This window comes from Colossoma macropomum, unplaced genomic scaffold, assembly GCF_904425465.1.
Source record: "Colossoma macropomum unplaced genomic scaffold, Colossoma_macropomum, whole genome shotgun sequence".
NCBI classification, from domain to species: Eukaryota; Metazoa; Chordata; class Actinopteri; order Characiformes; family Serrasalmidae; genus Colossoma; species Colossoma macropomum.
The window spans coordinates 38,227-65,913 of NW_023494790.1; the positions used below are offsets into that span (position 1 = coordinate 38,227).

Consider the following 27,687-nt stretch of genomic DNA (forward strand, 5'->3'; position numbering starts at 1 on the left):
CACGATTTCATGGGTAACATCTCAAAATATTGCTTAAATTTCCAATATTCATAAATGACTGAAGCATTTTGTCTAAAGTTTAAGCTTAACAACCAAGCGAAAGCTAAACTAGGAAACATAGTTGGTGGCAGTCTTGGATGTTGGACTGTCAATCAGTTGTGCTCATTAGAATATTATAACCCGTGACATTTCTCAGTTTTACCATATTTTTTATCCTGTTTTTTGTTTGTTTTCTTTTTCCACACTTGGATGTACTCCATTTCAGTATCACACAAATATGTTTAATATTTTACTCAGGTTACGGTTACCTGAGACTTTAATGGTAATGTATGTCGTTTTTTGGGTACGTTCAGATTATTTTAAACAAAAAGAAGTTTAACAATCTAAAGCTTTCTTTCTGGCTGTTTAACGTGTGCAACACTAAGCTTCTCCTTGTTGTTGTTTTTCAGAGAGCAAAACCAGTCAGTCAGATTACATTAAATTTATCAGTACCAACCACGTGTCACTATGACTCCATGTTTTTTGTGGGGGGGTGGTTTGGGGGTGAGGGTGGTTGAGGATAAGTATGCCGGAACAGTTTCACTTTGTTCATTGAGAAGGTGGATAGTTTCATGTTAACTCTACAAATTACACTCTACTGACGGGTCATTATAATCACTGTGGAGCAGAGAGCTGGGGTGAGTACAATCATAAGATTCTGAGCTGAACTAAATGAATATTTGGATTGTGTTCCTGTACTTGGTTTATAAAGCCTGCATACCTTCAATGTCCACTTTATTGTAAACTCCTACCTTGTCCTTCTTGTCCTGTAGTGATCTCACTACTCATTACTTCTGTGTTACTCTGCTGCTCTCTAAACCAGGGGTGTCGAACTCAACCAGTAAAGAGGTCATATTAAAAATCTCAAATCTGTGGGCCAGAGAAAAAAGTTTTTTCATTTTTAATTAATGTTGTGCTGTAACCTCAACTGGTCATTGTTTATTTAAAATATGCAAAAACTTGAACAGTAAAATACAGACACACTAGTAGAGCTTGAAATTTTACATGGACACTTGAAATATTCTAAATTTAAATGTTCCCAGAAGCTCAGTCTTTTAAACCTACCTATGTGCTTGAACTCGACACCTGGAAACTTTTCTTTGCTGCAAGTTCATTAAGACTTTGCCTCAGTTTCTGAGCTGCTGAGTTGACGGTTGAGGATTGTGTGGACCTTGTGTTTGTCACATGGGCTCTAAACTATGTGGAGTTTGTTCTTCTTCAGCACTCAGATTTTTATCCATTAGTTTTATATCTCTTATAGAAAGACAGGCATGACTAATCTGACAATCTAACCTAATATAAAGGATAAAAACTGACTGACATCACTTCATTAAAGTGATTACATTTCTGTAACTCATAACTTTCCAACACTGTTAGTGAACATTATTAAATAACAGTAAAATGTTTCATACAATATATATATATACACACACACACACAAACAGAATTTCATAGTTTAGCCAGGTAACTTAAGCCCAAAGTCAAGCCTGTCCAATAGGAAAAGAGCTTCCAATAGGGAAGGAAATTATCAGGGAGAAGTGGAACTTAGACTCACGAAAGCACTGTCATTTTTTTTATTTTGCTCTTTTATTTTGCTCATATACGCATCATTTACATGGAGCACTTTGTAATTCCTCCTGATGTTTCAACACTGAGCCAATACAACTAAAACATTCAGCAGATCATGAGCCAATCGTTGTCTTCTTAGGTGGAGTTCCGTTAAGCAGGAGGTGTACTTCCTTCCGTACAGGCCAAAGGAGGTGCACTTGTTTAACATGTTCTCTCCTCTTTATGTGTAATAATGCAGGACATGTTGACTCGTCTGACCTGCCTGGCCTGGGCTGTCCCCACCCTGAGCCGTGCAGTGCAGTCTGGGACGCGGACAGCCACCTCAGAGGAAGTGTACGCTCGCGAGAATCGATACGGAGCGCACAACTACCACCCGCTGCCCGTGGTCCTGGAGAGAGGAGAGGGTCAGTACAGACTCCACACACCAGCCGGACACTCACTAACTTTTCATACCGTACAGTCCAATCAAGGAGTTTAACACTGTAAGCGTTAAAAATCCAGGTGACCTGTGCAAAAGTTATGGCACATTGTATATTTTCTTTATTTCTCACAAAATAAATAGAAATAGTGCAGTAAAATTTACAGAAAAAATAGGTTTGTTCTCTGTAGAGGATGTTTTGAACACTTCACATAGAAAAATCAACATGTAAATTTGACCTTATTGGCATACTCAGATTTTTGCATGTGACTGTATATAGAATAAAGCTTAAATGCATATATGCAAGAGCTTCCCAGTACAACAAAAAAAAACAAAACAAAAGACACTTCCTCTGTGACTTCCTCTATTTGCTCTTTGTGGAACAAACACTTTGGCTTGGAGCCATTTCTTGTTCAAGCCTTCTTTTTGGCTTTTAAGTAGTTTTGGGGTGATTTTTCTTTTGTTTTTCCAGCCCTCTTTCCTTTTTGTTTTTTCCTTTTCTTTTAAATACCCACATGAGCTAAGTACCGTACTGGTCACCCCTCCACAAAGGTGTGACAAAGGGCTGCTGTTTGCCACAGTCTTAAGTAGAGGAGTCCACAGGTGTGCCAGGTTGGGCCCAATCAGCCTGAGCGCTTCTGGGAATTGGAGTTCCCTGAACTTGTGGTGCCTCGCTGCCATCGCCCTCTGCTGGTGGCTGGCGGCACAGGCTGGGCCCTTACAATAGTCAATAAATCAATAGTCAATAATATTTCTCCTGTTGAGGTAATTTCCCTTATTTTCAGATATTTTTACTTGCTTTAAGTCATTTTATTAAGTAAAATTATCTCACTGTATTGGCAGATAGGTTTGCTTGTTTTAAGAAATGTGCTTGAAACCAGCAAAATTATCTGCAAATAATAGTGAGATAATTTTACCTAATAAAATGACTTAAAACAAGTAAAAAAATGTCTGAAAATAAGGTAAATAATCCTATTTCTACAGAAACATCAATTTTACAGATAAATTACACTTGAAAAACACATTAGGGTTACAATTTATTTATATTTTAAAATAAAACTATAGGTTATTTTAACAATTACACGTCCTTGAGTCATCAGTTTAGCAATATTGGTTTTTAAATTAATCATATAGAATTCCAAACACCACAGAAGAGCTCGTCCCCACAGTCATGTGTGAAGGCTGAGGCCATATTTTGAGGTAAAAACATTTTTCTGCAATTTTGAAAGTTGTTGTCCCCAGGAGTCGTGTCACTGGTGTTACCGCGTAACAAAAAATCTCTTATTCTGAAATAAAAGTCACACTGATGACATCACTTGACTTCCTTTTACCTGTTTTCTGAGGATCTATGAAGAAAAGCTCATGGTGAGTCCACTGTGTCTTTCAGTTATCAGAGATTTTCTCATTTAGCTCATGATTTCATATGAAGCTTTTAGCTGAAGTCACTGGTGTGACCGACTTTATTCTGAGGTAACTGTGAAAAAAATAGAATACAAATGGATTAAATTCCATATTTTAGTGGATATTCCATGAATGACAACATGTGGTTTGATGCTCTGCAGCCGCCATTTTATTAAATGCATTGTTCATTAAAATGTCTCTGGTGTTCCTTTATTATGTGGAACACCAATGAGGATCAGTAACACCAGTGACTCCTGTGTATAGATAAACGTTATTCAAAGCTGTTCATTGAGTTCTTTTTCATAAAATAGCACACAGATTTCATGATTATAGCTTTTCTTTATCACTGTTAATCCTCTATTGGTCTGTATTAGCTAAATTGAGTGATGCTGGTCCTGAACGCAGAGCAGAGTGCTTGCAGAAAAGGAAACAGGGCTATGCCAGAGACATTGGCGAAAAAGAGGAAGAGAATAAATGATTTAAGTGAAAGGTAGAAGAGAGTTGAATATAAGATATGATGTGATCTTTCTGTGTTGTTTTTGTTAGGATGTGTGCTGCCCCATTTTGTATGAGTTGTGAGGCATGGATTGTTTTCTCAGGAAGTCTAGTAAGAAGAGCATTACAGTGATCAACTCTGCTGTAACAAATGCTTGAACAAGTTTCTCTGCGTCGCTCTGAGAGAGAAAAGGCAAAGGTTTTTTCATGATTGAGTTGTAAAGAAGTATCCAAGAAATATCTGACACACAGCTGGTCGGTCTGTCTACAGAGTCTTGATCATCAGAAGGAATAGAAATGTATAACTGGGTGTCATCAGCAAACTTTTGAAAACTGCTCTCTTGTTTCCTAATGACATCACCCAGAGGAAATGTACAAAGAGAAAAGCAAAGGCCCTAAAACTGAACCTTGAGGGACTCCACAAGAAATGTTACATTTTTTGATGAATGATTTCCCATTGACACCATGAATTCTTTATCACCTAAATATGATTTAAACCATTCTAAAACTGTTCCTGAGAGGCGACCCAGCATTCAAGATAGTGTATTAGAATCTTGTGATCAACGGTATCAAAAGCTGCACTAAGATCCAGTGAGACCAGAAAAGAAGGATTTTGTGCATCAGCGCTGAGCCAGAGGTCATTCATAACGCGAATCAGTGCGGTCTCTGTACTATGGTTCTAATGAAAACCTGATTGAAACTTCTTATATAACTTGTTTGATGTTTGATACACATTTAATTCTCTGAAAACAATTCTTGCTAAAATTTTACTTAAAAATGGAAGGTTTGAAATTGATCTAACCATACAATGAAAAATGGGGACAGTTCCACTTTACTCTTCTTAATCATAACCTGGTAACATAGCATGACATAAAATAGTAGCGGAGAAGTGCAGTTTAGACAATGTACTGAGTTGGACAGGTTTAGTTGTTTTCTAATAAAGTTACGTATTTTAAACTGTTGTTCATGACTTACGTCTTCTACTAAGTGCTTTCATTAAGTATCAGTGATAACCTTTGATTTTATGCCAGAGTCACAGTTTATTCTCACTTTCTTAATTAGATTTGGGGGACCTTTGGTCTTATGTATGTCACTCGTGTTTCATTTTGTCGCTGGTGTTACTGTGTTTTTTCTGTCACATTAAACAAAAATGTGTCACATATGACATGACAATAATTTTATATTAATAGACTTTTGCTACATTCAAAAGTTCAGATTTAAGGCATTTCATCATTACTTGTTTATAACTGTTTTTTTAAATATTTTCCCTGTTATAACAAATATATGGTTGTGCAAGTGAAAAAAACATCATTGAGTCACATTTTTAACAGACCTAATTAAAACAGATGAAAGAATAATCTCCTGGTTTGTTGCATTATCATTATTCTTTTGTAATTCTGACTACATGTGCTGAGAAGATTGGGAAATAATATTTCATAAAAGCCTTTAATAGTGCCAAAGGAGTAAGGTAACACCAGTGACAAAAAGACAGTACACACAATCTTTAAATAAATGCACAAAAAAGTAAAAACATCTCAAAATGGGAAATATTAGATATGTCACTAGATTTAAGATCATTTCACTGGACAAGACACCATTTTACAGTGTAGAATTGAAGTCATTTGGTAGATAGAATTGTGGCCAATGAGCCAGGATCTCTTTGTGCACCAAATCTAATGACCATGCTGGCTAGCAAGAAATCACTAGTGTTAGTCTTCATGTTAAATAGAACAGAAATAAGCTGAACATTGCAAATGTTATGTTATGATTTTTGTCTTTTTCAGGCATCCACATGTGGGACTTAGAGGGTCGTAGGTATTATGACTTCCTCAGTGCATACAGCACAGTTAACCAAGGCCACTGCCACCCCAAAATCATTGCTGCCCTCAACACCCAGGCCTCCAAACTGACCATCTCCTCCAGAGCCTTCTATAATGACGTCCTGGGTGTGTATGAGGAGTACATCACCAATCTGTTTGGATATGACAAAGTCCTGCCCATGAACACAGGTGAGTAGAACCTCCTCTGATGAAAAATGTGCCTCTTTCAAATTGAAATTTCAGATTGGGCCGGTGAGTCCTGAAGTGCACAGTGCCGATCCTCTGTTGAATCACTAAAGAGTTCCAAATTGCCTCTGGAAGCAACATCAGCAAAAGTAGAAGCTTCAAGAAATGGGTTTCCATGGCTGAGCAGCTGCACACAAGCCTAAGATCAAAATGCACAATACCAAGCATCGGCTGGAGTGGAGTAAAGCGCCGCCACTGGACTGGAGCAGTGGAAACATATTCTATGGAGTGACCAATCAGCTTCTCTATCTGTCAGTCTGATGGACGAGTCTGGGTTTGGTGAATGCCAGGAGAACGTTACCTGCCTGACTGCACTGTTTTTCAGGGGTTGGTCTAGAACCCTTAGTTCCAGTGAAGGGAAATCTTAATGCTTCAGCACCAAGACATTTTGGACAATTGCACACTTACAACTTTGTGGGAACAGTTTGGGGAAGAACCTTTCCTGTTCCAGCATTACTGAGCCCCAGTGCACAAAGCAGCTCCATAAAGGCCTGACTGGAGTTTGGTGTGGAAGAACTTGACTGACCCTCACAGAGCCCTGACCTCAACCCCATCCAACATCTTTGGGATGAACTAGAACAGAGATTGCAAGCCGGACCCTCTCATGCTTCATCAGTGTCTCACCTCACAAATTGTTTTGGTGGTCCGAAAGGCCAATGCAAAGTTTTATGTCCATTTACTCCCGCTGTACGGCATACTCTATAAATATGGATCTATAAATATGGATGAAAGTACATATGAAGTTCAGGCTTGATGATGGCTGCTGCTGCTGGTTTTAGTTATGCAACATACTTTTGTCAGCTTGTGTCCATTTGGAAAACTGCCAATGAAAACATATCTGTTAGAAATGCTTTGCTTTTCACTGGACAATCTCTTTAATTCCTCATAGCAATTACACTTGTCAGCACAATGTTCTGCACAAACCTGCATTGTGTTCCTTCCAGTTCCATTCCACAGTGTAAGGATTAACCTTTTGCCTAGTGGTGAATCAGCGTGTAAAGGATATTCTGTTTTCTTTTTGTGTTGAATCCTGAAGGTGTCGAAGGTGGAGAGACGGCCTGCAAGCTGGCACGAAAATGGGCGTACAATGTGAAGGGCGTTCCCAAATATCAAGCAAAGATAATCTTTGCAGGTAGGTCTTTTATTCCACCACAGAAGAGTTAAAGATATTCTACATGAAATTAATGTTTAATTGTGAATGTACATTAAAAAGTGGCAATATGCATAAGATGGAATAATTAATTTCTGAAAGTAGTTTACTGTTTTCAGAGGAACTTGTTAATGTTGTTTATCATGTTAAAGCTAAAAAAAATCATCAATGTGTTCTGCAATATAAAATCAAAATCTGTAAAATACTAAGAAATGTTAAATATGTCTACAATTATGAATGGAGCTATAGATGATTCGGAAATGAAGTATGATGCAACATCAAGATTGAGGAACGTGTCATATTTCAAAAGTGGTGATCAGATCTTGAGGCTGATAGCTTGACATTTACTGTAAATTGCCAGTTACTAGAATAGAATATTGTTTGCCATTTCATTTTTATTGTGTTTTCTAAACTATGTTTACTTTAGTTTATAATACTCTTTATTTATTATTGTATATAACGTGGCAGTAGTTGTAAAATATATATATATATTTAAAATAGATATTTAATAGACAATATAATAGTAGTATTGTCACAGTATGTTAAGCTAAGCAGCTCATTGTCTGTGTATTTTGTTGTAATGCTCTGGAGGTCTCTCTGTGATTGGTTTAATCCATTCCTGTCTCCTCTCTTTATGTTTAGAGGATAATTTCTGGGGGCGGACGATGGCGGCCATCTCCAGCTGCACTGACCCCAGCAGTTCCGAAGGTTTTGGTCCATTCATGCCTGGATTTGAGGTGGTTCCCTACAACAACATCCCTGCCCTGGAGGTACCACTGGTCATTAATCTTATAATTGCCTTCATTAACCTTATCGTTGCCTTCATTAATCTTATTGTTGCCTTTTAGTTTCCAGTGTATACTCTAGGCTTCATTAACATTATAATTTTTTTCAGCTTGAAGATCTTGGATGACTTCAATATTAGAGACTACATGTCCAACATATGCAACAGTGTCCAGACAGCCCTCTGATGAGTGAATTAAACTACCATAAGATGTACTAATTGCTGATTCAATTGTGCACACACAGCTTGTATAATCTCCACAGAAAAGTATTGAACAATAGAACAACAGAATGAAGCAGCTGCACATGAGCATAAGGCCACCATGACCAATGCCAAGTGTGGGCTAGAGAGGTATGAAGCCCCCAGCATTAGGCTGTGGAGCAGGGAAACTGTGTTCTCTGGAGTGATGGAGCTCCATAGTGGCTAAATGCAATCAAATCCTCACAGCAATGTTCCGACATATAGCGTAAAGCCTTCCCAGAAGAGTGGACATACAGTATGACCAGATTTTTTGTGCAGCAGCTTAAACTTGATAAGTGTGTGCAGATAATTTCAGAGCACAGGTGTGTTCACAGTAGTTGATATGAGGCTTACCTCATATCAGTGTCCACATAAGGGTCGATTCTTAGTTTTGGTGATATTGATTGATGATAAAAACTTGACTGCAATTTATATCCTTTAGTGGGTATTTTGCAAAATGCATGCATTGAAATCAGATATCATTACTCTGATTAAATAAATCAATAACAAGCACTTACTGATCTGAATAAGCTCACATGCTCACTGTCTTTTGAATGCTTTATTATTTTTAATACAAACTTATCATCTGATACTGTGAAATACATGAAAGTTGTGCTTTTGTAATGTGAATGTAGCCTTATTCTCTCTTCTGTGTGGTTCTTGTCCAGTCGCTGAAGTTAAATGATTGGTGTGTTTATACAGAAAGCCCTGCAGGATCCCAATGTGGCTGCGTTCATGGTGGAGCCCATCCAGGGTGATGCAGGTGTGGTGGTTCCTGACCCAGGTTACCTGACCAAAGTCCGAGAGCTCTGCACCAAACAAAATGTAAGTAAAACACCTGTCCATTACACAGTGTATGAGAAACGCTGTGTGCTTCACAAGGGTTCCAGAACAATTGCATAATGTGCTAGGATTTGGTAAGTGGTTTTGCATTGTTTATGTCTTAAGATGCCCTTGGCAAATTGGTCAATCATGACCATGATCGCTGTGTCACCTTGGGACACAGGCAAGCTGGTGATGAAGTCCAAGGAGATCTGTGACCATGGCCAAGATGGTATGGGCAGGGGATGGAGCAGGCCTGTCAGTCCCATTCTGGGCTCCTTGTTTTTAGTGCAGACCTGGAAAACTGCTGCATAGCCTTGTACATCCTTCTCCATGTTGAGCCACCCCCAGGGTCTGGTTCAGCCCAAAGTGCCTCCTGGATGGTGGTTTCCTGTCCCCACTGTAAAGGGACGACAATTTGGGCTTCTAAAATTATAGGCTCTGGAGGTTGGTTAACAGGAGGTGCATCCCACTGTCTGGAGAGGACATCAGGCTTGGTGTTCTTTCACCTTGGCCAACATGAAAGGACAAAGTCAAAAATGGCTGAAGAACAATGCCCACCTGGCCTAGCATGGATTAAGATACTTGACCTGTTGAATATAGGCCAAGTTCTTGTGATTCGTCGAGACCAGGAAAGGGTGTTTTGCTCCCTCCAGCCCAACAGGGCAGCCACCATAATTAAGATCTGAATAAACCAAGCGAAATAAAGCTTAGAACTGACAGGAGGGAAGTTGGGTGCAGCCATTCCATAATGGAGGTTTAGCCAGAGAAAGCTGACCAACTGAGGTTGATTTCAAGATTGATTTCCTCAGCTTGTAAAGTATGTAAAGACTGTTTTCAAGCAGAAGCTGGAGAACCCAGCGGACAGGCACAACATGCTTGTCCATTGAGTGGCTGTATATGAGGATGTCATCAAGGTAGACAAACGCATAGAGGTTCAGGGTATCTCACAGCACCTTGTTAACGAAATCCTGGAATACAGCTGGTGTATTCATTAGCCTGAAAGGCATCATGAGGATACTTTTAATGGCCTGACAGGGCAATGAATGCTGTCTTCCGCTCATTAACCTGGTGCACCCTAATGAAGTTGTAGGCACTGTGCAAGTCCAATTTAGTAAATCTGAGGCCTGCTGCTGTGCCTCAAAAGCTGGAGTCATCAGCAGTAAGGGGTAATGATCCTTGATGGTTATTTTATTGAGACCTCAGTAATCAATGTAGGGATGAAGGCTGCCATCCTTTTTCTCTACAAAGAAGAATCCGGGTGGATGGCTGGATGAAACCCAATGCTAGTGCCTCCCTGATGTACTCATGCATAGCTGCTCTCTCAGCACCTGAGAGAGAAAACAGTCTCCCTTGGGTAGGGGTGGAGCCTGGAAGAAGGTCAATGGCACAGTCACAGGACATATGAGAGGGCAGGATTTGGGCTTTGTGCTTGCTAAAGACCTCCAACAGAGGTCTGCCAGGACTTTAGATAAGTCAGGGCTGACTGATTGAGTTTCAATCTGATTGGAGGCCACCACAGGTTTCCCCAGTGCAGGTCCCTTTACATTGAGACCTCAGCCCGCCAAATACCGGATCAGCCAATCCAGCCATGGACTGTGCCATTGTAGCCAGGGGAAACTTAATACTAGCTGCAACTCAGGTGCCTGGATTAGCAGCAAAAAAATCTGCTTCTTGTGCTGACCTACAAGTGATAGGTGAGGTCTGCTGTTTTACCTGCTTTGCCCCAAAATGGTGACTGCCAGACCGGCAGTGACTGGTACAGAAAACTCTAAGTTGACTAGGTGCAGGTTAAGGGTCTTGGTCAAAATGACATTATTAATATTACCTGCTGCCCCAGAGTCCACAAATACCTAGAGCCACTTTTTGAAATTTTGCCTCCATGAGAGGGTGCCAGTGAGGATATGCCCAGCCATTTGGATTGCCTGCAGTAGAGACATTTGCCTTCTCACATACGATAATCGTGTTGCTGGCGAGAAGGGTGCATACTTCCCAACTGTATGGGCTGATCGGCCAATTGGAAGGAACAGGGTGCAATGGAGGCCCTAAATTACTTGGGGATGGGATCCTGTACCACAGGCGCATGGACTCCTGTTCCCTACAGTGCACCCATAGCTGGATCTAGCTTTGGGTATGTTCAATGAGCTTTTTAAGTAAGACAGGAACATCTTGGGTGGCCAGCTCACCCTTTACTTTACTACTGACATCCAGTGGCCATTAATGCCTCTGCATTCCAACCACTCTCTGTGGCCAGAATGTGGAACTCAATGGCATAGTCTCCCACTTAGGACTTGCCATGCCTTAGTTGAAGGACACGAGCCCCACCCCTCCACAAACTGCATGGCCAAACGTACAATGCAAAGCAGCCATAAACAGTTCTGACAGCTTTATGTGGTGGACTCACTTTCCAGGGCTTGATCTGTAAGCAGCAAGATGAAATGAGTTACTTTGGACTGGTCAGTGGGCAACCTTGAGGGCTGCTACTCAAAGGCTAATTCACAATGTAGGAGAAACCCCTTACAACCAGAAACACCCAGGAGCCCCACCATATCTTTCTGGGGAAGCCAGGTTGAGTTCAGCCTAGAGGTTCAACCCAATGGGCTTCAGCAAGGGTCCCAGCAAGCCCCTGCAGCTGTGTTAGTATTTGCTGCTCATGATGGCCAACTACCGAGCCCTTGTTGGCTAGGGCATTTCTCAGCTATTTGACCTGGGACTGCTCTGTTGAATCTATGGTCAGGCTCAGCCTTGCTATAACAGGGTGATTGGCTTACCCTGCTTGGGGATTAAACTGGCAGTCCCCTTGTTAAGGAACCAGAACACTATGGGGTAAGCTATCACCCAAGTGTGAGAGGGTGGGCTCAAGTGCAGAGCAGTAGAGACTTGGAAGGACTCGCAAATGAGTGTAAATGCAAAGAAAAACAATAATTAGAAGTTCTCAGGGAAAACAGTCGGCTTAAACACAATGGCAAACCCAAACTCTAGATACTTCAAAATGAACACAAAAACTCCTTTTTTTGTTTCTTTTAGTTCATTTAGATAGTTTCCCTTTTCCTTTTAATGGCTGGGAGTTAGAAAACTTAAAAAGTTTTTTTTTTCATTCTTACATTGAAGTATTTACTCTGTAAAGAATGAAGATCACAAAACCCAAGACTCAAGAAAGAACCAGTACCAGTACCGGCTTAGTCAGAGAGCCGTGCACATGGCAATGGTGAATTCAAGACTGTGCAGTGAGTTGTGGGTTAGCTCTCCATAAAAAGGGAGCTCAACAGCTGACACCAGTCAGCCCTAATCAGCCTGTCTTGGTTCTGTTTCTCCCCCTAGTGGCTGGGGGTGGCCTAGCAGGATACTGGGACGTTACAGTAACCCCCAAGGGACTGCTCCCGACTCTCTAATACCTGCTGCATGATTTCTCCAGAAGGCCTTGATGAGCCGGGGCCTAGCATCTCTCCACCGGCCCATACCCCTCCCAGTCCACCAAGTACTGGGTAGCACCCGCACCTGACGAGAGTCCAGGAGCCATCATGGTGTAGGCTGGGTACCTGGCAACCACACGTGGTGGCTGACACCTAATCAGCCCGTCTTTGTTCTCTTTCTCCCACTAGTGGCTGGGGTGACCTAGCAAGAGGCCAGGACATAGCACCATATATGAAAACTAAGCTGCAAAACAGCTAATTTTGAATTCACAAAATGGAATAAAATGCAGTATACAGACCCTTAAGTCATATTTGGCTAAATAAATCTGTAATATTTTCCATTTGCCCTTGTTTATAAATAACTGTGTCCAAGAAACCACATAATCAAGACTTTAAGAGATACTGAATAACTCAACATGGTTTGAGTTGAGTGAGTGATGACTTAGGCATGCAGTTAGCTCGATGCTAATTGGTGCAGTATAAGCTTCCATTGCTTGTTAGCTATAGTGTTTTGCAAAAGTTTGGGCACCCCCAGTCAAATGATGTTTTGTTGATTTTCTAATTGCAAATATGTTAATACATCCTCTACAGGGACACACTCTAAATATGCCATCCATCATCCAAACCGCTTATCCTTCTGGGTCGCGGTGGGGTGCTGGAGCCTATCCCAGCTGTCATTGGGCGGAAGGCAGGATACACCCTGGACAGGTCGCCAGTCCATCGCTGGGCAGACAGACAGACATACACATTCACACCTAGGGGCAATTTAGCATGTCCAATCAGCCTGACTGCATGTTTTTGGACTGTGGGAGTACCCGGAGAAACCGGAGTACCCGGAGGAAACCCACACAGACACGGGGAGAACAGGCAAACTCCACACAGAAACGACCCTGGTCGCCCAGCCGGGAATCGAACCCAGGCCATTCTTGCTGTGAGGCGACAGCACTACCCACTGCGCCACCATGCCGCCCTAAATATGCCATGTGTCTATAAATTTCAATGCACAATTACTGTTTATGTGCTTAATTTATCATAGTGTAAAGAAATAAAACCTGTGCAAAATTTGGGTACATAGCACGTTTTATGTCTTTTTCCCTCAAAATGTTAAATTCAACAAATAAACAGTAACTCTGTTATAAAGTGTGTTGTCTGTAGAGGAGGTGTTAACTTATTTACACATTCAGAAAATCAACACTTTCTTTAATTTTGCTGCAGGTGCCCAAACTTTTGTAAGCCTTGTACCTCCAGTGAACTAACTACAGAAGCTTCCGATACCAAACATGTCTCATCTGATTGACTACATTTGTAGTAAAATACTGCTTTATTTCTTTAAGGGGATTTTGCTTTTGCTTTGATTAATCTTGTACCCTAATTATGTTTATTTTATTAAAGAAAACCATTAACATTAACTTACTACTAGAACAATCATAACACCACCCAGACTTTACCAGAGGTTTCAGTAGTGTCGGTTTTGGAAGTGACACACACATAAAATTATAATATTTCTAATTAAAACACAAAGTTTACTTGCAGAAAATATGTGTTTCAGTAGTGACGATTCTTAATGTTCCACACTGATTTTTAAACTTTGGGACACATTTACTTCAAAACAATGGGATCAAACTGCTCACCATGTGGCCATGATGGACAGGGATGCAGCCTCACTTCCTGCTCTAAAGTGAAGGAACTCTAATTTGATAATTTTGTATATATTTAACTTTTATCTCAGCAGTTTGAACTAATTAAGTACAATGTAAATGTAAATTCAATCTAAAGGGATAAAGAGAGGTGGAAACATGATCATGTAAAAAAGATTTATGACTGTTTCTGATAATTAAACCCAAACAAACTTTATAAGTGAAACAAACTTTATTAAAAACTTTATAAGTCTTTTATTTCTGCACTGGTATTTGTGGAGTAAATCTGAGGCGAATGTTTCTTGTGATTGACATTCGTGTTTGTGTGCATTACAGGTTCTGTTCATTGCTGATGAGGTGCAGACGGGTTTGGCTCGTACGGGCCGCAGGCTGGCTGTGGACCATGAGGCTGTGCGGCCGGACCTGGTGGTTCTGGGAAAAGCTCTGGCTGGAGGAGTCTATCCAGTGAGTGGCGCACACACACACACACACACACACACATTCTCTCGACAGTTCTTGGAAATGTCTGGAAGTGTTGATCCTCACTGAAATGAATACACAGCCACATTTGGTGCTTCTGGGAAGAGCTCCTGTGTACCTGGAGGCTTCTACACCAAACTTTCTTTGGATAGAAGAAAACCTCAAAGGCATATTATAAAAGGAACAGTATAAAATTATTATGTAGTTCTGTTTCTTAAGGCCTGGAAAAGGATGGCATACCACTCCGGCTAAGAGGAGAGGACCTGTCCCAAATGGAGGAGTTTAAGTATCTAGGGGTCTTGTTCACGAGTGATGGGAAGAGGGATCGGGAGATCAGTCGCAGGCTGGGACAGGTGGCTGCAGTAATGCAGTCACTGTACCGGACTGGATTAAGTAGCTAAGAAGTTAGGACAGTTACATTACGTAACAGAGAACACAATTAAATATGGCAAAGTTTATTTACACATATTGCAAATTTAACATATTGGGAAAACACTCTAACTTTCACACAGGCCATATTTTATTTCCCCAATTTATATATGTTCAATTCAGCAAATAAGCAGTAATTGTTTTCAATGTGCAAATGTATGTCATCTGTAGAGGATGTGTGAACTTCATTTCTGTGTGGGTTTCCTCCCACAGTCCAAAAACATGCAGTCAGGCTGATTGGAAATGCTAAATTGCCCCTAGGTGTGAATGTGTGTGTATGTCTGTCTGCCCTGCGATGGACTGGCGACCTGTCCAGGGTGTATCCTGCCTTCCGCCCAATGACAGCTGGGATAGGCTCCAGCACCCCACCGTGACCCAGAAGGATAAGCGGTTTAGATGATGTATGTGTGATGATTTCCTCAGAGTGAACGCAGTTTCCTATTTTTATCACTTTATCTCACTCAACTAGTGAGAGCAACAGGGGCTGCATGTTCTGACTAACTTCTGTGTGATTGTAGCTCTCGTTCATATAGCTTGTGGATTCTTGTTACAGTGGAGGGTCTTCAGGGGAACTGGAGCTCCACTATGCTGTTGCTTTTGTTAGTTTGCTGCTTGTTGATTTTTCCCATGATATTGTTAGCATCAGTTGTTTAGCTTGTAAATGATACTTCTAGCTCAGTGTACTTTGGAGTTAAATAAGTTCATGATTGCAGTAGCTGGAACTTCTCTGAAGACAGCCATCAAAGGAACTTGCCAGCTAAAATGGTGGGCTACAGTCATGGAGTCATTTATATCACAGCATTGCACTGCAGCTGAACATCACCATGCACTACCCCACAAGGAGCAGAAGGCTAAACAAGGGTAATGTGTTAACAGAGTAAAAGTCTGATCATCACACCTGTATGAGCTCGTTAAACATCCCATTCCAAAACCAGCAGCATTAATATGGAGTTGGCCTTTGTGGTTATAACAGCATCCACTCTTCTGAGAAGCTTTCCACAAGATTGTGGAGTGTGTCTGTGGGAATTTGCACATTTAGCCAAAAGGACATTTGTGAGGTCAGGCACTGAAATGCAATCCATGGCTAGAGTGCAACAAGAAATTAGGAACCTAAACTGTATTTTTCTAACCAACAAATTCTTGTCACATTTTTCTGTATTTATGCCAAGATAAAGAAGCTTTTGCTCAGTATTTTTGTGAGATTATAACTGTAATATCCACAGTTTGCTCACATGTCTGTACTTATTGTATATGTACACAACCTCAGGATCAAAAGGCCAGAGACGATGAGTGCAGAGTTGAGTGTGAGGGTTTGTTGTAGACAGGAGTAGTGGAACACTAATCTAAGCTTAGAGGAGCTTCTAGAAGAGCTTGTTCCGTTATGTGTTGCACCCCGTGGTGTTTCCCACTTCCTGTGCTGCACGACTGTCTCAGTGAACAGATTTACCTGAGGGAAAACCCCTAATCTAAATCTGTAGTTCCTGTCTGTGAGTTTCTGTACTCACCATTTTACTGCTTTCAGCCCTATCTATCTATCTATCTATCTATCTATCTATCTATCTATCTATCAATCTCTCTCTCTCTCTCTCTCTCTATATATATATATATATATATATATATATAGAGAGAGAGAGAGATATAAAATTACACTTACAGACATGTTTAAATGTTTAAAAGTTTGAATACCCCTGGATAAATTCTGTTTTATTATTTATTATTAAGTTAACACATGCTCTAGAGGGAACTAAGTTAGATGTAGCATTTTTCTGCAGATTTTTGTGCACAATTTCTATTTATTTGATGAATTTGTTGGTGTAAATTTGTCATTTGTGTGTCTGTGGTGCAATTCTTTGTTTGCATGTCAGCAGTGTAACTTTCCTATTTGTGTGTCTGTAGGTTAACAGTACTGTAACTCTGCCCTTTGTAGGTCAGTGTTGTAACTCTGCTCTTTGTGGGTCAGCAGTGTAACTCTGCCTTTTATGGGTCAGTGGTGTAACTCTGTTCTTTGCGGGTCATCGGTGTAACTCCACTCTGTTTGTGTCAGCAGTGTAACTCTGCCCTTTGCGGATTATTGATGTGACTCTACCCTTTAAGGGTCAGCGGTGTAACTCTACCCTTTGCGAGTCAATGATGTATCTCTGCCCTGTGCATGTCAGCAGTGTAACTCTGCTCTTTGCGAATCAGCGGTGTTACTGCCGATTGTTTTTCAGGTGTCTGCAGTGCTCTGTGATGACGAGGTGATGCTGACAGTTAAACCAGGAGAGCATTGCTCCACCTACGGAGGAAACCCTCTGGCCTGCAGAGTCACCATTGCTGCCCTGGAGGTTTGTCCTTCCATCCTTCCATTGATGCAGAGATGTTTATGCTGTTTCCGTCCATTTACCCATCTGTCCACTGTTTGATAATGGTGTGTGTGGGTCTGATATGATCTGATTAGGTTCTAGAGGAGGAGAAACTGGCAGAGAATGCTGAGAAAATGGGAAATATTCTGAGAGCAGGGCTGAACAGACTGTCCAAAGAATTAGTGACGACAGTGCGGGGGAAAGGTCTGATGAACGCCATCGTCATCAAGGAGACTAAAGGTACGACTCTGCTTAAAGTCTCAGCTGAAAATGGTGCCACAGCACAACTTTTGATATAACTAGCTTTTGAAAATAATAACTGATTTATAATGAAAAACTCTTTATAGCATTAATACATTTTTAGTGGAAATTAGTGGAACAAGCTTTTCCCAAGTAAATTTGGACCCTTCGGACTTTTCTGTTTTTAAAGAGGCTGGTGTGTGTTCTGTTACTGAAGTTTTGACCTTGTGGAAGGGAAAGATCTTTGATTGTCACTTTGTTGAACCAGCGCACTGTTTATGTTCTCCTGTGCTTAAACTCTCGCTCTGCATTTATCTTTCAGACTACGACGCCCTTCGAGTGTGTTTGCGTCTCCGTGACAACGGACTCCTGGCCAAACCCTTGCGTAGTGACATCATCAGACTGGCCCCGCCCCTCATCATCAAAGAAGACGAGATCAGCGAGTGCGTTGACATCATCCAGCGAACCATCCTGTCATTTTAAACTGTTATAAAATCCTACTGACCATCAACCACAAACAAAAACACCCTGTTCATTTCCCTCCAACTGTGAGGACTCAATACAATGCTGACCATACAAGTTAACATGCAGAAAACAAGTCTATATGCTAAAGGCTTCGTGTTTCAGTTTAGATCTAGTTTCTACATTTTTATATTCTGTTCTACAGTTTTGGACGAGTGGAGGGATGATAAGTGATTTACCAAGTACAGATTTTGAAATTTCATGATTTAAAGTTTCTTTAATTCCATGAGTTTTAAAGGTCACATTTGTCAGGGTCAGCTAACTCCCAGACAATACTTGACTGTGAATTTCACAAGTACTGCTAGTTTTTAGCTCCCAGTCCTGGTCTGCTGGACACCATAAACTCAAAAACAACTTTTTTGTTTTTCCAGCTCTAACACACTTCATTCTAGTCACCAGATTATATGTTGCAAAAAACAAAACAAAAAAACCTTGGCAGGTTTTTGCATGATTTCTTGAAACAAGCTAAAGAAATATTAAACAGTAGTTATTAACCCCGGTAAATGTCAAAATGATTTATGAGTTATGCGTGACGTCACATGTGAAATATGTAAAGTATTTTCCCAGGGGGTTGATGTGTATAAAAATGTAAACATCAGTGGTATGACATCACATGTGAAATATGTAAAAAAATTTCCCAGGGGGTTGGTGTGTGTAAAATGTAAACATCAGTTATATGACGTCACGTGTGAAAATTGCAACTAATTTTCCCAGGAGGTGATGTGTGTAAAAACTGTGAACAACTATTGTAGGTTGTAAAAGAATTTTTTTTTTCCGGTGATAAAATGTTCAATTTTCCCCAGGGTGCGTGTTGGGAGGGGTGGCAAGCGTGAACAAATTTTCCCCTCTTGAGAAGTGTTAATGAAAAAAATGATGTGAATTTTATGTAAAAGTTTAAAGGGGTGTGAAAAATTAAGAGTAAGGATGAAAAAAAAAGATGCGAGGACTTACCGTCGGTGGGGTGGGGTGGGGTGGTTGGGTCGGGGTATGGTGTGTGTGTGTGTGTGTGTGTGTGTGAATGCTTTTTGATAACTACCCGAGGTTTGCCCGGTATGATGCGTGGGAATAATTTTCAAAAGATTCCCAGGATGTGTTTTGGAAAAAAGATGTGTTTTGGAAAAAAAAGATTCCCAGGATGTAATGGTATGACGTAGTTGTTGTTGTTGTGTTTTTGAGTGACAGCAGCAAGTGGGGGGCCCCGTTCTGCTAAGCGTGACTAATAATTGAACAGGTGTCGTGGTGTTTTTCTCCTCACAATACTATAAAAACTGGCCGAGAGCCATAATAGTTGTAAAAGTTACTCATTATGGACCAGTTTGCGAGCAATTACAATACCCCTGCTGGGGGTGAAGCTGAGGTGATAAACTTATCGACCGACGCCGAGTACGAGTCTGACACCGAATCTGCGAGAAGTACGATGGTTCTCACAGATTCTGACGAATCATCCACAGCGGACGATGGTGTTTTTCGCAACACCCCAGAAAAGGACGCGCCAAACTCAGCTGTCGTTCAGGAAAGACCCAGCGTGATCGTGTGGCGATCTTTCAGCGGCACAGGTTCAGACGAATCACTCAGAGCGGGGGCGGTGGATGAAGTTATTTGTATCACCCCTGAAAAAGATGCGACAAACTCAGCGGCGGTTCAAGAAAGACCCAGCGTGATCGTTTGCAACGTCACCAACTGTGTCAACTGTATCACCGCCACGGTCCGCTCGCCGCCACGACCGGACCGGGAGGAGGAGGAGGAGGAGGAAGAGATTCCGGGGGTTTGTCAGCCACAACCCGGCGACCGTGTTTGCAACACGCTGAAAGTCGGTGCCAACACAGGTGATGGACCGTCGATCGCAGATTACAGCCCGGTCTCCGATTACGAGGAGCGAGTTGATGAGTCGAGAGTTTCTGCTAATTTGACGTCAACGATGAGATGTTTTATTTAACGACAACGCTGTATCTTTTTTTGATGACAGGATACAGAACGACGAATTTGACCATGTTGCGACAAACGGAGGTGTAAACTTTCTAAACGTCGAAGATCTGGTCGATTTGTTTGAACTTGAAACTTTAGTGGACAGAACTTTTCGCTGCGACTTCATTCAATAGAATGAGTGTCGCTCAGCAAAACGATACAGGAATATTGACCGAAGCTGAGGATGGATTACCGTCGCAGAACGAATGGGATTTATCGGATTTTACCTCACACGCTGACGATGGAGCGAATCAGGATGTTTTTATGCAGCATATCAACGCATCGACTTTGGGGGAGTTACCACCGCAGAGCGAAGGACACGCATCACACGTTAACGATGGAGCAAATGGGAGCGCTTCGACGGGGTGTGAACGGAGGTGTCAGGCGGCAGACCCTGAAATTCACGCAGAAGGCCCTCCACAAGTGGGGAGGGGGATGGGGTGAGGGAGAGACCCAGACCCATGTTTAATCACAGTGAATACAATTATCAAATAAATTTATCGGATCTAGGTACAGGTTTGAATTTAATTCAGTTCACGCAGGCTCTGCACAACCGAGTAGACCGTTTGTTACAAAAAGCCAGACAGGTTTCACAAGGGGGATGACATTATCCAAATAAGTTTGAAAGGTGAAAGCCTGTTTACGCCCGTGATATTTCAAACTAACGCAGAGGAGCTGAACGCTGAACATTTTCTGAATTACGTAGAATCGGTTGTTCAATCAAATAAAAAACTGTTAAGCGACAAATCACTCACACTGAACGTTCAGATAGTGAGAAACTTTCGAGGCGGAATAGGTTATTCCAGAATGATTAACAGTATTTTGTCATCGGAAATACTTACAAAAAAAAGTAGGCATTTAGTTATATTTTTAAATGCTTACCAAAATTCCTGCTTCGCGTGTAGTTTGACGGGTGTGATGAAACCGGGTTTGACCCAAAGCGAATGTCAAAAGGAAGCGCAAACGCAGAAACATGTATTTTTTGACATCGAGTCCCGTTGACAGAGTCAAAATCTACCCCCCAAGAAATCTTTTCCACCTCGTGTTGCCTGTTAGATGTGATAAACTAAACAAATTAGTTTTCACCCTTTGTAGAACCTGCGCGGAGGAGGAGGCCGGGGACGCGTGTCGACATTCGGAAGAAGAGAGAGCCATAACGGGTGTTTATTGCACGGAGGAGATCAAAAGGAGTTTAAACCACGGCTACACGATCGGGAAAGTGTACGAGGTTTGGCACTTTGAGCAAAACTCCTGCGATTTGTTCGCAGGATACATCGATTTACATTTGAAAAACAAAGTGGAAGCCAGCGGCTTCCCTCCGGGCGTGAACACCGACGCTGAGAAAAATGACTATTTGTTTAAGTTTAAGCGACACGAAGGTGTCCAACTGGATGTGTCAAAAATCGGATTTAACCCGCTCAGAGGAGTATTAGCAAACTGTTTCTGAACGCTCTCTGGGGGAAATTTGGACAGAGAACGAATCGGATGAACACGGAATTAATAACGGAGCCTCGTGACTTTTTAGAACTGATGTTTTGCAAACATAAACGCATTTCTTATTTTACTTTTATTAACGACGACGTTGCTTTGGTCCAGTGGCAGTACGAAAAGGATTATTTGCAAAAACCCGTGGTTTCTAACGTATTTGTAGCCGTTTTCACGGCGGCTTACGGACGATTAAAACTGTACGATGTGCTAGAAAAATTACAAAAGCGGGTGTTATATTTTGATACGGATTCTGTCATGTTCACGGCAAAACCGGGGGAATACACTCCTCCCACGGGGTTTTATCTCGGTGATCTGTCGAATCAGCTAACGGATGGTGATTATATCAAGGAATTTGTGTCTACAGGACCCAAAAGCTATTGTTTCGTCACAGCCGGCGGGCAAGTTTCTCTGAAGGTCAAGGGGTTTACAGTTAATCCGGAGACTTCTAAAATTCTTCATTTTGATTCCTTTAAACGGCTGGTGGAGCAGCACGTTAGCACGGGCGATCCGACACTCTGCTGACTGAGACCCCTTTAATTCAAAGAAACAAAAAACGCTTGGCTCTGCAGAACGTCAGAGCTCTGAAAAAATTTCATTAATTTATAACAAGAGAATACTGAGACCCGACTTTACCACGGTGCCTTATGGATTTTGACGTCAGATTAAAGTTGCCCTTTACATGTATTTTGGCCGGACCGAGCCGTTCGGGGAAGACGTGCTTTGTGCGAAGACTTTTGGAATGTTCTTCCAAAACTCTCAACGGGAAGCCTGGCAAAATCATGTGGTTTTATGAAAACTGGCAAAAAAGTTACGACGAACTACTGGAGCTTATGCCCGACGTGGTTTTCGTTCAAGGAGCACCGAGCAGCCTGCACGACGCTGAACTACAAGGAGGACGATCAGGAGAAGGAGGAGGAGGAGGAGGAGGAGGGGGAGGGGGTCCTCTGATCGTTCTGGACGATATGATGGACGTTATGAGTCAGTCGGTAGAATTAGAAAGGGCTTTCACGAGATATTCTCACCACAATAATCTTAGCGTGATATATTTGACGCAGAATCTATTTTATAGAGGAAAGAATTCTCGCACCCTTAGTTTAAACGCCTCCTACCTGATACTTTTTAAAAATCCTAGAGACAAGTTACACATTTCAATTTTGGCTAAACAAATGTATCCCGGACAATCGAAATATTTCCTGGAATCGTTCCAGGACGCTACGAGTAAACCTTTCGGTTATTTAATTGTGGATCTTAAAGCCGAAACGCCAGAAAGATTTAGGTTGCGGAGCGGGCTGTTACCCGGACAAGAATCTGTGGTGTACGTACCTAAAACATAGATTTTTTTTTAAAATGACGTCAGCCCGTTTAAGAAAAGCTCTCCCTTTTCTAAGCGCTTGGATAAACGCCAAGAGAAAAAATAAAGCCGACAAAAAAATTTACCCAAATACGTGATTTTGGCCATATGCGAAATCGTTTTAAACGTTTTAAAAGGCAACGTCCCGCTGACTGACTCTCAGTATAAACAGTTTAAGAAAAGGCGACGCTGTTTAAGACATCTGGCTGACAAAAGTTATCCGTTTGGGCGCAAGCGTAAACTCATTCAGAAGGGGGGTTTTATCGGCCCGTTAATAGCCGCGGCCCTGCCTTTTGTGTTACAAATGCTAACCCCCAGGCAGCAATGAACCACGCGCGAAAACTGTACCTAGTCTCTGCCGACCAATTGCAAAAACTCACACCCTCCTCCTCCTCTAAAGGCGACATTAGGGAAAACAGCGAGAATGAACTGGAGCGGGAGATTAAATCCCTGTTGGAGAGAAAGGATTTATCCGCGGACACCAAACTGGATTTGTATTCTCAACTTTTGCGGAAATATCTGACTCTGGTCAAACAAAAATCTTTGGAAAAAAAAGAACTGACTTTAAGTTTACCTCCTCCTAAAGAAGAAGAAGAAGGAGAAAAACGAGAAAGTAAAACACCGGACGGCTTCTCCACAAAGGTTCTGGAACACTTGCCCGCTCGTTCGAGAAACAAAGCCCGACTGATTATGGACGCGCTGGAAAACGCGTGGACGGCTCGCGGCGAATTCGTGTACAGAGGGGATGTCGTGGAAGGGAGTCATATATTTGATTTGTTAAAAACGGCAACCTCTTATCAGAAGCTGAATTACAAGCCCGTCGGGTGGAGCAGTTTCCTTCGCAGCTTGGCGGACGCCAACGTTCCTTCGGGGGCCTTGGGGAATTCTTCTGTAAGGCGAGAGATGGAAAAATACAAACACATCAAAGGGTCCGTTGATGATTCTTTAACGTTTAGCACGCCTGCGAGTACGCCCTCGCGGGTTAAAAAAAAAGAAATAGCAAAACACACTTTGAACCTCCGGGGTGGATGTCGTATTAAGAAATGTTTTCATTCGTATGCTTAAATAACCACATCATTTATATCTGAATCAAAGTACATTTTATGCTTTTTATAATTGTGTCATTTTTTAAACCAACGGGTAATGTGTATGTTTGAATCTTTTTTTACATTTTTATTAAAAACAAAATGTTTTCATTTATATCTGAATCAAAGTACATTTTATGCTTTTTATAATCGTGTCATTTTTAAACCAACGGGTAATGTGTATGTTTGAATCTTTTCACATTTTTATTAAAACCAAAATGCTTTCATTCGTATGTTTAAATAACCACATCATTTATATCTGATTCAAAGTACATTTTATGCTTTTGTTTTTTTTCATTAAAACATAGTCTCATATTTTTCAACTCTTTTAATATGTTTTTTCTTGTGTGTGTGTTTGAATAAAGTAAACATTTTTTAAAGCGTAGCGATTTTATTGAAATATATAATCACACAGACGTTAAAAGATCATTTTGTAATCATTTATTGATAAAATCACAACGGTAAACACAACTTTGCACGCCGTGTACAATATGACAGTAAGAATCTATCCGCAGCAAACTTTTTACATATTTTTTAACAGAGCGATCATTTTCTCGTAAATCGGTGGAATAAGAATTTAGAACCTGAGAAAACGTAAGACCCTTCATACGCTGTTTTAGAAAATACACGCAATGATGCCCGCAGGCGTCCGACCTATGGTCTTGAACTTGTCTAGCGTTACACAAAACTCGTCGTGAATTATTTTTTAGAAAAAGCATGATGTAACTGGGGAAAAATTCAGAGTCCGGCGGAAACCCGTAGGAATCAAAAAACTCTGCATTTCCATCTGACAGTATTAAAACAGCCAACCAATGCTGTCCAGGCAGGGTGTGAGGATGCGTGTTGATGACGCAACAGGACGGAGGTGTGTGGTTTAACACCCGAGGCAGTTGATCGCAGGGGAATACGCCTCTGAAACCGAGGGTGCATCGCATGGCTTTAGTGATCTGTCTGGTGTCCATTTTTTTTCAAAAATAGTCCATAAGCACTTCACGTTTGTGATTAATTTCTAACACGTTGTCAAAAACCGCAAACACGATGATGTTTATGGTGTTGGGCAAAGGCGCTCGAAACCGGAGGTCCAGTCTGACGTGCCCCGACTGTATTAAGGAAACGTGTTCGCCCGAGCTTTCGTCGGGGGTCAAGTTGAACGCGAATAAACAGTAGCCCTGAGAAAAATCTTCACGAGAGATGGCCAAAGGCTGGTCCCTCAACCCTCTGTCCGTAGCCTCGACCAGGCTGAAGTATTCTCGCAGGCAGCGCTGCCTGGGAAAAGGGGGTCGAAAAGGCGTGGACGGGTAGGACACACCGTCTACGCTTAGATTTAAAGATTCCACGTCGTAATGATGAAAATTAAAAGGATTTCGCGCGTAAGATCCGCTGAAAGCTTCGTTATGAACAAAACCTATAGCGATGAATTTTGGCACTTGGCCCAAAAATAGATTGTCCTGGTTTGACACGCGACCCCCGCCGGCACGCTTAACACTTTCACGTTAACTCGTTCTAATGGGTACCTCGCGTTAGACTAAAGCAAAGCTGACGCGTGCTCCAGTTTCACACTGGGTGACACGTGTATTCTTTTCACGTACAAAAGGGCCGTTAAAATGTGAAGTTTATAGCCCGGGTTCGGATCCGATGACATTAAAACAAACTCGTTTTTATTACGAGCTAACTTGATTCTCACGTCGACGGAATTTAAAAGAAGCTTTTCCTGAAATGCAAAGTCGTTATGCAAATGTCCCATTAATTCGAACGTTCGGCTCCTTTCGCAATAAGCGCTTCGCCACGTTAACTCCTCATTGTCTCTGTTCGGGTCAGCTTCGTCCATGCGCCCTGCCGTGTCTTTGCGAAACAGCCCCGCTGCGAATTGCGAATTCAGAGTAGGTTCGGAATAGTTAAGTAAACACTCCAGAACGGCCCTGTAGGTGTACGTGGAACCGCTTTGAGAAATGAGCTTATCGCCGAGGGACAGGTCGACTTGGCTAAAAAGAGTGGCCGCGGGGTAATTGATCAAACCTACGGCCGCGCCGGCCGCCAGATCGGTTCCGTCCGCGTTGGTAACTTTGCACGTGAGGTACAAAAGCAAACGGTTCAGATCGACGTAGGTGTCCCCCGACCCCACTATAAAAAATTCCAGGGGGCCGTTTTCGGTGATGGCCGTGATTGGTGGCGTTTCTACGTATTTGTAGGATTCTATACTGTGTTGCGTCATAGGGATCGTAATTAGGTCCAGCTCGGACTTCATGCATTCCGCCGAGGCGCTGTGTATAAGAGACATCTTTTAAAATATGTCGGGACCCGCACCGGTTTTCCGCTCGCTCTTTTTTTTCTTCCTGTTCCTTAAACGAGAGGCGCGGACGAGCGCACCGCCAGCTTCCTGTTCAGACTGAGACCTTTTGAAAAAACGTTTTTATTTTTAAAAGGTACGGAACCGCGACGCCCCGGCGGGCGCATGCGTCGATTCGCGCGGCTCAAAACCACCAGGCCTTCCCCCTCCTGCCGCCTTTCCGACGCGTTTCCCAGTAATTTCCCCGCCGCTGCGGAAACCACGTCTTTCGCGATATTTTTAGCAGCGGTCTTGAGGTGCGGTCTGACCAAGTTGAAGCCCGATTTTAGCAGAGGCACCGCCAATCTAAACAAACCCCGAAAAACGTTGCCGATCCCTCTTCCGTACTGCACGGGCGCTCCGCTGAAACCTTCTAAACCGGACCCCGCCTGTCGCGTATAGTAGAGGACGTAGGGGTTAGGGTCGGCGTGATAAGCAGACTTTTTTTATCGGATCGGTCTAAAATGTAGCTTCACGATCACTTTTCCAAATTCGAATTTGACGTTTCGGTTTTGATCCGTCTTTAACTCTATTAAAATTTCATCAAACACGTGTTTGCTGACCGGGTTGTAGTGCACCTTGTCAAAGTTTAGCCTGACGAAATCCAGATGCGCTTTGGGTATTTGAACGGTTCGCAAAAGAGGTGCTAAGGTATCGGCTACAATCTGATGCGAAGAAATACCCGAATAAAGAAACAAATAAAACGTTTCGCCTTTAATATGGGCAGGGAATTTAGTTTCGGTCGGGTCAGTCCACTTCTGTTCCTCGAAGCCCAGAATGTGCGCCAACTGTCCGTGCGTTCGAATCCGAATAGGCCATCTGTTCAGCGAGGTCAGTCGTATAATCTCCTCCGGTGTGACCCCTAATTTTACCCGTCTCGTGACCTTATCCAAATATAATTCGACGTGGGTTTTGGTGGTTCTAAAATATTTGTTCATTTCGGTCAAAATGTCAGCGATGTAAGTATAATAACCGCGTTTTACTTTAAAAGCCACCTGTTTACTGAGATCCGGCCCTTCGCACACCCAAAAGTCCGTTTCCTGTCGCCCGCCGTCCGCCAGCGTGTACCAACTCTGGGGAAATGAAATTTCTGCTAAGCCGACCTCCCAACCGCCCCTGAGGTGAACGGTTTTGGCTAACTTCACCCTGTAGCTGGATATATCGTTTTGAGGGTATAATCTGTCGCTAGCGTTACTCGGCAGAGTGATGAAAAAATCTCTGGTTTCTTCCATGGTGGGGGGGTCCGCGCTTCCGAATAGGGGCTCGCGCCGCCCTCTCACGGGGTTTTTATCGAGCGTCCTGGATAGAATTTTCGTTTACCCAGGAGTCAAATTTTTTATCCCAACCTTTCCATCTCACCTTAACGAGAACCTCGGATTTAGTTTTTTTCCTAGCCAGTATTTTTTCTACACGATAGACTTTATT

General features: G+C 42.1%; 1 protein-coding gene across 2 annotated transcripts; it reads left to right on the forward strand.

The window, feature by feature from the left end:
- Positions 1 to 570: 570 nt before the first annotated feature.
- Positions 571 to 18,039, forward strand: LOC118808971 (ornithine aminotransferase, mitochondrial-like). 2 transcript variants are annotated; one of them, XM_036571853.1, is made up of 10 exons: positions 571 to 677; positions 1,847 to 2,012; positions 5,707 to 5,931; positions 7,025 to 7,120; positions 7,781 to 7,908; positions 8,865 to 8,987; positions 14,371 to 14,499; positions 17,154 to 17,267; positions 17,381 to 17,525; positions 17,848 to 18,039. In XM_036571853.1, the coding sequence occupies exons 2-10, from the start codon at positions 1,850 to 1,852 to the stop codon at positions 18,006 to 18,008; spliced, it is 1,284 nt and encodes a 427-aa protein (XP_036427746.1). In that variant the 5' UTR covers positions 571 to 677; positions 1,847 to 1,849; the 3' UTR covers positions 18,009 to 18,039. The 2 variants fall into 2 exon arrangements, with proteins under 2 accessions (XP_036427746.1, XP_036427745.1); XM_036571852.1 differs by lacking the exon at positions 571 to 677 and having other exon boundaries at positions 1,841 to 2,012.
- Positions 18,040 to 27,687: the final 9,648 nt, after the last annotated feature.